The sequence below is a fragment of the Gymnogyps californianus genome, chromosome 1 (assembly GCF_018139145.2).
Source record: "Gymnogyps californianus isolate 813 chromosome 1, ASM1813914v2, whole genome shotgun sequence".
NCBI classification, from domain to species: domain Eukaryota; kingdom Metazoa; phylum Chordata; class Aves; order Accipitriformes; family Cathartidae; genus Gymnogyps; species Gymnogyps californianus.
Genome location: NC_059471.1, coordinates 64,288,930 through 64,303,204, shown reverse-complemented (window position 1 = coordinate 64,303,204; position 14,275 = coordinate 64,288,930). Strand labels below are relative to the sequence as shown.

The 14,275-nt window shown below is 35.9% G+C and overlaps 1 protein-coding gene across 1 annotated transcript in view; it reads right to left on the bottom strand.

Moving 5' to 3' along the window:
- The window catches only part of MYO16 (myosin XVI), a 297,557-nt gene that overhangs the window by 176,207 nt on the left and 107,075 nt on the right, over positions 1–14,275 (bottom strand). The window contains exons 10-12 of the mRNA XM_050904272.1: positions 9,697–9,807; positions 7,463–7,528; positions 3,914–4,041 (exon numbers count right to left, since the gene is read on the bottom strand). Coding sequence (XP_050760229.1) covers positions 3,914–4,041; positions 7,463–7,528; positions 9,697–9,807 — 305 coding nt within the window. The remainder of the gene's footprint in view (positions 1–3,913; positions 4,042–7,462; positions 7,529–9,696; positions 9,808–14,275) is intronic.

Below are 14,275 nucleotides of genomic sequence, written 5' to 3'. Positions count from 1 at the left end.
CTGGCATTCTTTCTAGTCCTTTTGAAAAGATAGTGGGTAGCTTGATGTACTGAAAACAAGAGTCTTCTGTAAAGAAATTACTGTGTATAACAAACTCAAACTTTTCAGGAAGAATTCAGATGAGACATATATACTGCCATCACTTGGTCCTTCTTTGGCAGTTAATAGTTAAATAAGACATATTTTGAGAATTGCACATGAAAAGTAAAATATTGGTATGGTACCAAATCTCACTGCTCCATATCAAATCACAACATGCACATCAAAATAGTAGCCTCTTCTCATGGAAAATCTTTACAATAAAACTAAAGCATAATTATGTTTATAAATTATACTAACAAATTACTTATACCATAAAGTATTATTATCATTAAAAGTAAAGTAGACCTAAAAATAAATATAGATTTGAGGGTTTTATCCTATAATTGCATCATGTTTTGCTTGCTAACGATGACAACAGAAGGCAAACGTGTACTCTCTGTGTGCAATTCCAAGAGTGCTCGTTTGTATGCCAAAATGGTGTATCTTACAGGTATCAAGGGAATTTAATCTTGAGATTAGTGCATACCCACAAGGATAACCTACTTCCACTGGATTTACTACTAATAAAAACAAACAAAACTAACACCCTTCCAATTTGGTATGGCTATTTTCCTGTGTGGCATACCGATACTCCTCATTGTAAGAGCTCTGACTTGGACAGTGTCTCAGGCCAACCATTCCAATATTACAGCAGCAGCAAACATGGTACTGGGATTCTAGGAACTATTTAGTCTAAGCCAAAACCACTACCAAAACCAATGGGCCCTGCCAGTCCTGCTCTGGCAACTCATTTCACTTCTAGGGGAATTTGGCTTTGGAACGGATTCAGGTTGAAATAGCTCCTCGACATCACCACCACCCTCCCAGGTAGAATTTTGACCTGAGGGTATTTCTCCAGCCTAGTTCCCCATGCCACCACCTGAATGTTTGTGTTGACACAAAGGATGGTGTAGACATGAGGAAATGAGCGGCCAAAGGTAGAAGGGCAGAAGCACTCCTAGCCAGCTTATTCCAGTGTAATGTTCTCATGGATCTAGGAGTCCTTTTCACCTGTTCATCCACTGTCTCCTTCTTTCTGAGTACTTAGATGAAATGGCCTTTCTAGCTATGGAGAGCTTCTCTGAGCTCCCTCATCTTCATTCAGCCTGTGATTCCACATTAGAGGGAAGTCTATTTTTTTACTTTTAAAATTTGTTACTAGGCGCACTCATGGCACTATACATGCATGCATAGAAATGTATCCACAACTCGGCTTTACAACTGGAGGTATTTTAAAATTACAGATCATAGGCCAAACATGTACAGAATTTCTTAATCAGGAATGAAGAGCATGGTTGATAAGAGAGGTTGGAGAAAACAAAGTAAAACACAAAAGCTTGGAATATTTCAGAACTGCAGAATTGCAGTTATTTGGTTCTGACAGGAAATGAAACTGAGATCTTGAAAACTTCTCCACAAACCCCTCTTCAAGTGAAAAATCAAAATACAACTGACTGGATGCTATACAACATGCCCTCAGGGCCAGAAAGTAAGCCCTGCTCCATGCCGTTTATTAGCATAGATGTAACCAATGAATCATCCCTCACAGTGGCGGAAGAACCTTTTCTTGCTGACAGCTGTTTTACAGCTGAAATAGCAAGAAAGCAGAAATCCATTTTGACCACACACGCAAGTTCATGCACACACACACATTCAGGTGACAGCAAGGGGGTAGATGAATAACTTGAGTTACATCATGGATATTTTTCAGATTATTATTATTATTATTGTCAGAAAACGAATGGAAATTCCTAGATCACCTTTACTTTCCAGGCATTAATTATTTAGATTCTACCAATGGACTAATACAATGAGAATATCCCATTTTTAATACCTCTTTATGAACTTCCAAAAGATCTCAATTCCCTTCTGTTTTCTCATTTAGTGCTAGCAGAAGAAAGGTATTTACAAAGAACTGTTTCTAGCTGTTTCTGTTAAGTTGCAGCTATACTTATCTCCTATTCCAAATTACCAGATGCTTTCCTTTCAGCTTCCATTTTCACAAGTGACCTTTAGATGTAATTAATTATCCATATAAAGGATACTTTAGGATGGCATTGCCATCTATGGGTTGCCTTGATGTGATACGCAAATGTCTTGCCAAGTGCTGATGCTATCAACAGAGCACTCTCTTGTCACATTCTCCATCAGGTCACTGATTTATAATAAGCCACGGTGGGCTGGGCAGGGATCAAGACAGTGGGGCTTAACACATGCCTTGACATCCTGATATGAAATCCTCAGCAGCTACTATTCCTTGATATCAAAGCCATTTATTATTAAGTACAATATTCTTTGTGTACTACTACACAATACTTAACTTGGCAGTTAGCCTTCTTCTTGAAGTGTTAGTAAATATTATTTTCTGCTTCTTCTCTGCCTACACTTATAGGCAACTTCACAAAGATATTAATCAATTAGCAGTGTCCCAAGTTCCGACTTTGAAGAAAATGCTGAAAACAATGCCTTAGGGTATTCTTATTTTTATCAAAATTATTATACCTAAACAAGAGTTAATATTTACGAGAAGATAATACGAACATATAGCAATGATTTCCTAATATTGCTTGTACCTCTGCTTAAATGTCACTGCTCACTGGATAAATAAGTAAATATTCCATTCTGATTAGATTATAAAAAGGTTACCATTTGTTTCAACCAATCAACAGTCAGTTCCACACATAATTAATTTATACATTTATAATTTAGAAACTTATAAACTATGGTTTTTTATAAACTATGCTTTTAAAAGAAACATTTAATTACAATATTCACACGTGTTTGAAGACTTAATATATAGAACTTCAAATACTCACAGGAGTCTGTATCCACATAAACAGAATGCAATATAAATGGATACATATGATTGTATTTATTTGTTCGTTTTAAGTCTTGTAACTCTAAACCAGCATTATTAGATGCTTTTGAGTATCATACCCTCTCCATTTTGTAGTATTCAATTTTCTTATAATTAGAGGTAGTTCAAGAGCAATTACAAGATTTATTAAATGGATCAGCCTTTACTCCTGGCCAAATCAAAATCAACCTTTCCCCCCCCCCCCCCCATCTCCCATGAAGTTCTGCAAACCCTTGCCAATATTTCAGCCAACAGCAATTGTCAAAGTGACAAGACTGAGCAACAAATTTCTTTGAGCAACTATATCAAATTCACCAGACTCGTTGCTTTCAGCTAGGGTGAAGGAAGAAAAGGGATTAACAGATTTAGAGATCAGAAGTTCCAAGTGAATTCAAAGTTTCACCATTATAAAACTGGCATATTTGGATGAAACTCTGTTTCACTGGAGATTTCTAATACATTTATTCACAATCTTGAAGTTATTTATCATTGAAACAACACTGTGAATAAAGGAACCTGTTAAAGTCCATTTTGAAGTTTGAGAGCTAAATAACAACCTCATGGCCACACAAACATGTGAGGCAGAGTGGAAGCTCCAATACAGGTGCCCCAACTCACAGGTTTATAATTTAGTCAGGGATTTCCCATTTTTATTGTCATTAGATTCTATTTCTAATCCTGATCCATGTAATATCAGCAAACACACACAGCAGTTTTGAATTCTTTACCATTAACTCTTGGTTCCTAATTAGATGCAGCTAGATGAGTGGCAATTCCCCAAGAGAATTTATGAACTTGAGATGTAATTAAACCTTTTTCAGTTCTATTTTGCTCTAACGTATGATACAGAGATCAGCACACAGAAAGAAATCAGTTGGAGGAAAAAATAATATGGAAATCTCAACTGCTGAGTCCTAGGGGAAACAGCTGAAAGGCAGGAGTTACAAATTAGTTAATAGAAAGATAAATTTTCACCTGAGGATAAAGCACTGGGGACGCTGCTCCTGGAATAGCATGTGGTAAGCTCTTTCAGCACAGGAAAATATATGTGGGGGAAGTGAGGAACACAATTTTCCAGAGTTACTTAAATAAAGCTGGGTGACCTGAAAAATTGTAGAAAATTAACATGATCAATACATTTCAAACTAATTATGTTTCATCCCCCTAATCCCGGGTCTTTTGCAAAGCTCTCTAAGCATTATGAACAGATTCTCTGTATGTATATAAGTGGTACCATTACAGTATCTATGAAGATTTTAATTAAAGAAAACAGAGCTGTAAGCATAGAAAATCTAATTAAGATACAAAATTAAACATAACTAGAGGACTCAACAATACTGGTTTGTGCACTGAGTAAAACAAAACCTAGTAAGTTACTTTTTTATATCTCACATTTATAGTTTTTCAATGTCTTGACTTAAAAATCTTACAAAATGAAATATGATCACCCATGAAAAGTTAAAATTGAAATCAAAGGCTTAAGTTATAAACTAATTCATTTATTACATGACAGAGCAGTCTCCCACAAATACTCTCTCTGCAACATAGGATAACTTCTGTGATACACATGTACTATCCCTAAAGCTTGAGTAGAACCAATTATCTGCTACTGAAACCTAAATTTTTTCTGAGGATATCCCGATGTTCTTTCAGCTAATATCAAGCAGATTTTAGAAAAATTAGATAGTCTGCTAATGTCTACAATTCTGTTCTTTCAGAATAAATAAATATAATAAAGAAAATACAGAATGTGATTTAGATAAGATTGCGAGCAGAAACACCATACCATTTTACAAATGTCCTTAAATAAATAATTTTACCTACCTTTTTATACAGCTTTTATCAGACCTTCTCATGGGTTTAGAAAATTAACACAGGCTCTACACCCATGGCAGCTGGGGGACAATGGGAACACTACAAAGCATCTAGAATGATACTGGATGCTATCACTTAAACAACCAAATCCCTTCCTTTCCATCATGTCCTGTTTTCTCCAACTATTCTCTCTAACAGCCTTTCCACCACAGTGCCATTTTGTATTTGCTCCTTTCTCCAAACTAATCCGGTGCTTATCACCCCTTCCTGTCCCATGCCTGTCTTATTTATTTAGATTTTAAACTATTGAATCTTGGGGCATCTACAACGCTGAGACTGAATGAATCCTCCACGATATGGCCCTATTCTCATTCAGGCCTTTCAAGCTACCAGACTAAACAAGATTAAATCCACACCGATTCTCAAGGAATCATTTCAGCATGTCACAAAGCAGAAAGAAAAACCTTCACGCACTTATGCTCATTGCATAATGTTGCAAGAGCTTTGCAAGTTTACATATTTTTCTAACACACGAACTTTAAGAATATATTTGCCCTAATCGGACACAAATAAATTCTGCACAAATGTAACAAAGCAGGATGATCGTAGCACAAGCACTTCTACAAACAGTTACTATGATACCTTCAAAGTGGTGTCTGCACGTTCCTAGTAGTATAATGCTACTATAATGTATAGTGTAGTAGTAGTGTATTTCTGTGTAAAAATGCATTAATATTATCATCTAGCAATTGCATTGAATTGCATACGAAGCAATGTATATTAGTGTCCATTAACGTATGATTCTTTATGTCATCTCAGACTGAAGAATTGCTTATAAAAAGATTTATTTTAGTAGTATTATACTGGAACTAAGCATGAGAGGTCAGTGTAGGATAACAAAATACAGATTGCCAAAAAGTTATGAAAAGTGTTTTTAAAAAACAGAAGAAAACCTAAATTGTTGCTGTTATTGAGAAATGTACATGATAATATTTTCATTGCTTCATTCTAGCAATGAAATAGTATCATGCCTAATACATCTTTGCGTTCTTTTTTTGACAGCTAACAAACCACGTACCTGAAACAAAAATGCTAACTAATGAGCCACATCATAAAGCCTGTCAGTGTCTACTGAGGAATTGACATCATCAATTTTTATAACTTTAATATACAGAGCATCTAACACTTACAAACTTCAATGTAATACCAGCTAAGCTGCTGCAGTATATTTGAGCATTTCAAAAACAGAGAAAACAAAGCTATTTTACAACCATAGTTTTTTGATCATCTGGGAAATACCTGCCTAATGCACAATACCATACAGATAATAATGATGGACTAAAAGCAATGATCATCCAAGGCAACCCAAACAATTACAGGACAAAAAGTGTCTCATGCTAAACTTGCTAAAATAGATCTATCACAGAGAGGTCAAGAGAAGATGCAGCAAATGTTCAAGAAACATTTTAATATGTGAGCCTACCACCTAAATTCTTTTTCTTTACCGTTCGCTCTTGGTGCACAAAATCATGTATCTAATGTAAAATACATAGTGACAGGAGAAAATACCACCATCTAAAATGTTGGGGATGATGGATGATTTCCATTTCTAGAAACTAGATTTTGACTCCCAACTTGGAATCTGCTGCTCCTGGCCTTGAATGTCGCAATTTCTCTCTCTCAAATTTACTACTGATACACACAAAACCACATGACATAGCAAACAGCCACAGACTACAATTTGCTTACCAAATTTTGAACCCTTTATAATTCTTGTAAGCTGAATAAACATATTTGAACACTCCCTAACACAACAGGGAGCCTGGTCTCTGTGCAGTAATTTAATCTCAGTGCATCAACGAGAAAGTAACAGGGAGGGGTAGAAATAACTTAACAGTTACACTATGTCTCTAAAATGGCTGAGTGAGGATGGAGAGATGAAATCATTTGAATTTATGTTACTCCCACTGATCTACAAAGTCCACTTAAGGTAGTATCAGTGCTGAAATGATAAGTCCCTTGTAAATAACTAGTCTGTCTCACAAGGGAAAGATTAGAAAGATAAGGGTACTACTATTCAAGACAGAAACATCTGAAGCACTTCTTAAGTGGCCTTGTGCATATGACAGCGCACACGTGGACTCAAGTCCCCTTTGCCCATACGCTGCCTGTGCCCAACACAAGCCACCCCCGTACGACTGCCCCAGTGTGGTGCTACGCTCACGCCGAGCACTTCACACTCATGGCTTGTACAGTGTCTGAAGCGAGTGGCCTGCTGTGGAGCACAGACAGCCATTTTGAGCCTTTCTGCACCATTCAAGGTTGTTATCTCCATAATCGTGTTTTGGGCAAGGGAGATGTGAACTTAAACAACCACTGCATGAAGTACGTGTCTATTTTTGCAAGTTTGGCTCTGGCAGAAACCACCAAGGTCATGTTATACATCAGGAACTATTTTTAAACAATCGAAAGTGCTACTGCTCATACAAAGCATTAGCAAGATGGCTGTTTTACAAATAAAACACAGCAAAAATAGTGGTATCTTGGAAGAAATTTAAAAAAAATTGCTGAAATATTAAAACTAAGATGCTTCCAACATAAAAAAGGGCATATATGTTAATTAATTTTAGGGGTTTGGCCTGCCAAATGAACTACATGAATCCACTGACAAAGATCCACATTGTAACATTTTAAAGAGATAATGCTTACCATGGTAGAATAAATAGGAAGTTCTTTAAATGGGTTAACAAGCAACAGTATATCACCAATGTAGGTCTGAAAAAAGAAGATATAATTGCTTTATTAAGTAATAAACTAAATCTTTGAGGAGGCTAATGGTTTTCTTCCAGAAACGACTTTTGGCAAAGCCTCTTAAATCTAGCTATCAACATATTAAACATAATTCACAAATTCAGAGCTTTTAACTTCATAACTTTAAATTGAGATCTAAATTTACAATTCAGACAGCATTAATTATTCTTCTTGTAATAAAACTGAGTTCTTCATAATGGAAAATTATGCATAGAAGAATTGCACTGCATATATTATTGGTAGATTATTTGAAAGTTAATTTGTAATTTACCATTTGTTAAACTACAAAACTGTGACGTGCCTACCACATAAACAAATTCCTCAAGCAATTTTTTATGGGATAGATGACATAATTTAGAAATGCCATATTGATTACCCAGAATTGATACATTAAAATATGTTGCTTGTGGGATAAGACAGAGCAATTGATATAAGTATTTATGCATGTGTATACGAACATATGTACATGCATATAGAAAAAAAATCCTGGCTATATTAAAAATAGCAAACCATCCACTGATTGCAAAGGTGCCAGGATTTTATTATTTCATATTTAAACACTCATATATGAAAGATGTACTTCAGTGTAAGATTGCAGGTCACCCTTGCTGCTATACTTCTCACACCACATAAGTAGCTGCTGCTGTATCATGCTCTTAGAATTCAAAAAAGCCAGACCTCTGTCTCTGAAGAGGTCAGACAACCAACCGTCATGTGAACAGTCCCACTCATGCTGCCTTTTTCAAAACAAAAGTATTTTGATTTGCGCAGGCGGAAGATACTGCCTTTCATAGTAAATGTACTATTTTTCTTCTGAAATGGAGTAATTTATTTCCTCTCTCTCACCCACTTTGACTTCACTGTTCGGTTTTCCTGCAGAATGGAACTTTATTAAGCTTCACAAAACATGAAACAGGAAGTGTTCAGTGCTAAGGAGGATTTTGGTTTGGAATTGGAGTCCAAGGACTTCTCCTTCTAAGTTTGAGAACCAAATCACCCAAAGATGCAAGGGTTTTCAGCACTGATGCTGACACTCTACCAAAGCACAATGGCAGCTGTTGAGCAGAATATTAATGATGACTGCCTATAAATTTCCATTAAGCTAAGGAGAATGCCAGAGCAGGGTATGAGATCCTCTTAGGTGAAATATTCGGTATTTTTAAGTCTTCCTTTTTATAAATACTAAGTTATCTGGGGGTCCTCCCGAATTCAGTTAAAGTTACCTGTGTTTGGCATCTTTGAAAATGAGATAAAGCAAAAGAAATACTCATAGTAAAATAGGGTTAGATCCATGATTCTAAAAAAAGAATTTTTATTATCATTGAATGCCATAACACCTAGAATTGAAGTTCCCATAATTTCAAAGGGATTCACAGCAACATGCCAATTCCCCATATTTCTTTAGTCTAAACAGTGCAATCAACTTATACATTTAAAAACAATTTGCATGTTTCACATTAACATGCCACTCAGCTGTTCAGTAAGTTAGAAATAAGTTATGGATAAGATATGAACAGGGATACAAAAATTTTCAAGTGCAGATTTTCCTCCAGAAGTAATCTACGCCTAACTGGATGCCTCCTGAGTTTATCATGGCATAACCAGGAAAACCTGCTTTACAAAAATCTTGCTATAATTATTTCATTTGGTATCTAGATAATTAACATTACAATATAGAGAATGATTTCTGTAATATAGCAAGAGAAAATGATTAATTAAATTCCCACGCTGAATTCTAAGCTTTTTAAATTTAAATTTCTTTTAAATTTCCAGTAATCATGTGCTCTATTAAAATCAATATAATGTTAAAGATGGAAGGATCTTTTGGTGGTTTGAGAAGGAAGATTACATGTGCCCATCAATCTTTACCATACACTTCCTCTGTGAAATAAACACACATAAATTGTATCCAAACCTATCTGAAGTGTTATTCCATTTTTTACTTCTGCTCTTCCTATATAAACTTGGGAAATTGCTGGGCTTACACACACATATGTCGTGATCCATTTAAATATTAGTCGTGAGTCTGGGGCAGGTTACTGTCCAGTAGTTACGATAGTAATCCTATTTTTCCTATTCTCTCATTTGCTCTTTTTTGAAAGCTTACTGTTGATAGGTGAATAGCAACTCACATATATCTGATTATTACTGAAACGCTTCTGAATCTCATAAAGCAGGCTGCTGTCTGTTAGCTCACTCAGAGAAGCCAGGTCATCATTTGGAGCTGGAGGCATTAGCTTGATCTAGAAAACATAAATTAGAGAAATAAAGTAACTTCACAACCAACCATTCTGTACTGTAATGTTCTAACCTGAAGTATAAACCCAGATCACTAGAATTTATGGGAAAAAATGTATTAGGAAACTGGAAAGTTGTCACTCCTCCCAAAAAATTACACATCATTAATCTTAAGCAAGAGAAGAACATAAAAAATTATTATCAATGTTAAGGTGTATAACTGCATGATTCTGATGGGCTCTTAAGAACATAGACTCCTACTAGAGTGCCACTTGCTATCCCTGAACCCATAAAGATTCCCAGCTCAAATGCAATTCTCCCGCTCTCTTCATTAAATGTTTATGGCAGTAGAAATCAAGACTATAAAAGTTAGTGCACTTGTAAACTATTTATTGCCCAGTATTTAACAAAGCTCTCATACTATTCTTCATCATACAGGATTTAAAATTCTATCAGAATTTTTCCTGCAGAATAGAAGGAAGTTAATAAGAAGTGGGAATCATGTTGTCAAGGAGATCAGAAGAGATTCAGAAGCAGCTACTTTAGCCAAAACTGGTGAATAAAATGAGCTTAACATTTTTGAGATTTAGGAGGAACAACATAAGCTTTGCAAGGCAAAGTAAATGCTAAGGAAACAAAAAAAATCCAAAAGACAGAATAGGAGACAGAAGAAAAAAGAATCACTGATAATGGAAATTTGATTAAAGACAAAATAAACATTGATGCATTAAGCAATGTGCTTATAAATTATGATCTACAGTTAAAATGTAGGTTGATTCCTTTTTTATGTCAGCCTGAAGAAAAACATTTTTGCATGTCAGCAGAATACCTAGAAAGAGAAAATTCTCATGTGAACGATGGTAGAATTATTTGAATTGTTTGTTCAGAGTTTACTAAAATACTCTCTCAGTGTCTATTTTGAGGATGGATAATGAAGATGAAACTTCTTTATTCTATTGTTCTGCTCAAGATGAAGGCTCAGGAGAAAAGCATACACTGCCCTTTCTTGGAGAACAACTCAGCATCCTCAGCCTCCGGCAGTGGCACATGGCAGGAAGTCAGTGACAGAAGCAGTGAGCAGACTAGGAGATTTTGGAGGGAACACAGAGTGTGCTTCTAGCAAGGAGAGACTCCAAAGACTATGGATACTGGTATTTAATACTGGGGATCTGATCCTGAATTACTGAACTTCCATTTTTTCCACAGGTTCAAGGTCTAGTCAACCTACATTTGTCTTTGCCTAAGTCCAGTACTGAATAACGAGACACAAGCTTAATCACTAAAGAAACTGCAAAATAGAGCAAAATTAATTCTAAGAAATATTACATAGTATGTAATAAATTAAATTAAGCTGGTGAAGGGTCTAAAGATCAAGTATTATGAGGAGTGGCTGAGGGAACTGGGGTTGTTTAGCCTGGAGAAAAGGAGGCTCAGGGGAGACCTTATCACTCTCTACAACTACCTGAAAGGAGGCTGTAGTGAGGCGGGTGTCGATCTCTTCTCCCAGGTAACAAGCAATAGGACGAGAAGAAACAGCCTCAAGTTGTGCCAAGGGAGGTTTTGACTGGCTATTAGGAAAAATTTCTTCACCAAAAGGATTATCAAGCACTGGAACAGGCTGCCCAGGGAAGTGGTTGAGTCGCCACCCCTGGAGGTATTTAAAAGATGTGTAGACATGGCGCTTAGGGTCATGGTTTAGTGGTGGATTTTGCAGTGTTAGGTTTACGGTTGGACTTGATGATCTTAAGGGTCTTTTCCAACCTAAATGATTCTATGATTCTATGTATGAAGCCATAGCTCCTCACAGAGGAAAGGTATATGTAAGCAGGGCTTGCAAGGACCCAGCTTCTGTTGAATCCCAGAGCCCTGCAATACCTTTTGTCTATGGAGGGCACGCTTCTACTCTTTTCTCTACTTCAAGTGCTATAGCTATTATTGCATTTTTGCTTCTTGTAATAGCTCTATCCTGGAGATTTTCACAGTAATATTGGGGACTTCAAAAAACTTCCATTTTGGGACTGACACAGTGACTGGAAAAATTTGGGGACCTCTGCTTTAGTCTTTAATAATTTCCTTACTATTCCTCTAAAGGCAAATACATTCAGTAGAAAATAATGCTTAAAACAAGTATATGAGGCAACAGGCAAACTCCTCACAGAAAGCTGTCTCCTTTTTTTATCAGCTCTACCAACAGGCAATAAATGTTGTCAACTAAAATGGTGTATCTAAACCTCATCTGCATGTAACAGCATGAATATTAGCAAGAGATTTTTCAATGTTTTTCCACTCACCCACTAAAACAGGAAAGGCAGGCATCTAATCTGCATTCCATCTGCAACAGATGTTGAACTAGACAAATAAAGTAGCAACCCATAAAAATGTAAGGAAAACGTACCTTACAACAGTAGCTCTAGATGTACTAGCTGCACAGATGTACGAAGGCAGTAGTACCTAATCACACTTTAATGATGCTTTCTATTCCCTTCTTTCCCCGTAAAAATTGTGAAAAAACACCTCTCATTCCATTAAGTCCAAAAAGCAATAAATGTACAAATGCAAAAGAGTGAGGATCTCAAGGAGATTATTTACTAGACTTAGCTAATGTAATGATTGTTTTTTACATGTACATGTAAAATGTACTTACTCCAACATGTAAACCGTGAAATAGGCCAGCTGAAAATTTCACGATGTACCTTCCTACAGTCCTCATCTCACCAATTCTTTTTTTTTCAGAAGAGATGTACTCTTAAAACGGTGGAGTCTATAAAAATGTTACTGTGACTATTCTCCTTTTTCCTGTCTATTTAAAATACTTTCTTCTTAAAATATTTGTATTTTCAGAACATGAGTTTCAAAGAAGACAAACACACAGAGGTTGCCTGCTGTATCTGTCTGTGTCTTTCTGTCTACCTATTCTAGAGGTTTATTCCTCACCCCATTAAAGTGAATGTAGATTTTTCTGTCACACAGAACATGGCATTTCTTCCTTTTTTTGTTTTTAATCATGGCAGTTGGATGTAAGGCTGGCTAGAAAACAAGAATTCCACCTGGCAAAAAAAAGTAAATTACATTTTGACATTTGTTTTTGATGATGCACATTGGAATAGAACCAAATGAACAAAAGAATTCCAAGAACTTTTTTAAGTGTCTTGTAGAGGGAAAGCAGATGAAAGACAGAAGCCTGTAGCCTCCTTCCCTTATTAGTGTGCTCACCTGGCTTGCAGGAACAAAGCATAGGTCTTTACTATACTCCCTTGTGTGCTATCAAAACCCAGAACACCTGTGCCAGAGAATGAGTTTCTCTTAATCTATCTCTATAAACATTCATTCAGGTCACATGTCAATGGTCATTTCCCATAGGCTGTTTGGGCATGGCCCTAGCTTTTGAGGGAGAAAAGAGGTTTGTCTTACAGATGTGCATGGACCCATCCCACATAGCCCTAGGCCAGAGAACAGGCCCTGGCTTGTTTTTATTTCATAATCTAGGTATAGCCAAAGATGCTGACTCTACAGATAGATGGTTAGAAATGTGAAGTGCTCAGTTAAATTCAAAGTAAGGGAATCGAAATCTTTTTCCATCAACTTTTTTTTTCTACCAAGTTTAGGATTTGATGATTCAGCATTTTCTAACAGACCCTTTGCATCAAAATTCACAGCTCAATGAGCAAATAAATCACATAGAAATAAGAAACTCTAAATGCCTTAAACTCACAACTGATTTGACTTGGTAGTAAACATTATTTACATTATTAATAACTTATTTGTGGGCACCTTCAAATTCTGTTCTTCTCATCTACTTTTCTGAGCATACAGATGAGTTTTCCCTATTTTTTCACCTCAATGTGTGTATCTGGCTATCATACTGATTGCATGATGCATATTTTATGAGATATAAAAGAAAAATAGCCATAAATACAGCATAAGTTCCAATATAACTATGCCTCTGGAAGTCATTAGTTTTTGAGATTTCTGTAATGCTAACAATGAAGATTCCTATTTACTCATTTAAATTACATACACTTAACAGCATTCAAAATCTGCTCATATAATCTCTAATGATTTTTTTTTTTACGTACTTGTGTCACTGAAAAAAGTATGCATTCTAGCTCTTATGTGTAATACTATGATATACGTGGTTGTCCCTTGTGTATGTGGTAAGTGATACTAGAACAATCAAAAGATTCTAGTATGTGATACTCTATCACATAGTTCATATGACCAACAATATGTAAACAAGAATTATAAGACAAAAACAAAATATTTTTTTAAAAAAGACCCAATTAAGAAAAAGAAAATATTTAATCTATATTTGTTTGTAGCATGAAGCACGTAATTCAATTCCAGGCCAGTAATTTCAATCTGCTATCAAAAAAATACCCTTCCCAGCTGAGAGGAAGAGAAATTGCCAGCTATGATAAAATTCTGGAAATTATTCATACCGCTTGCTTTGTTTGGCAGCACAGACCTTGACAT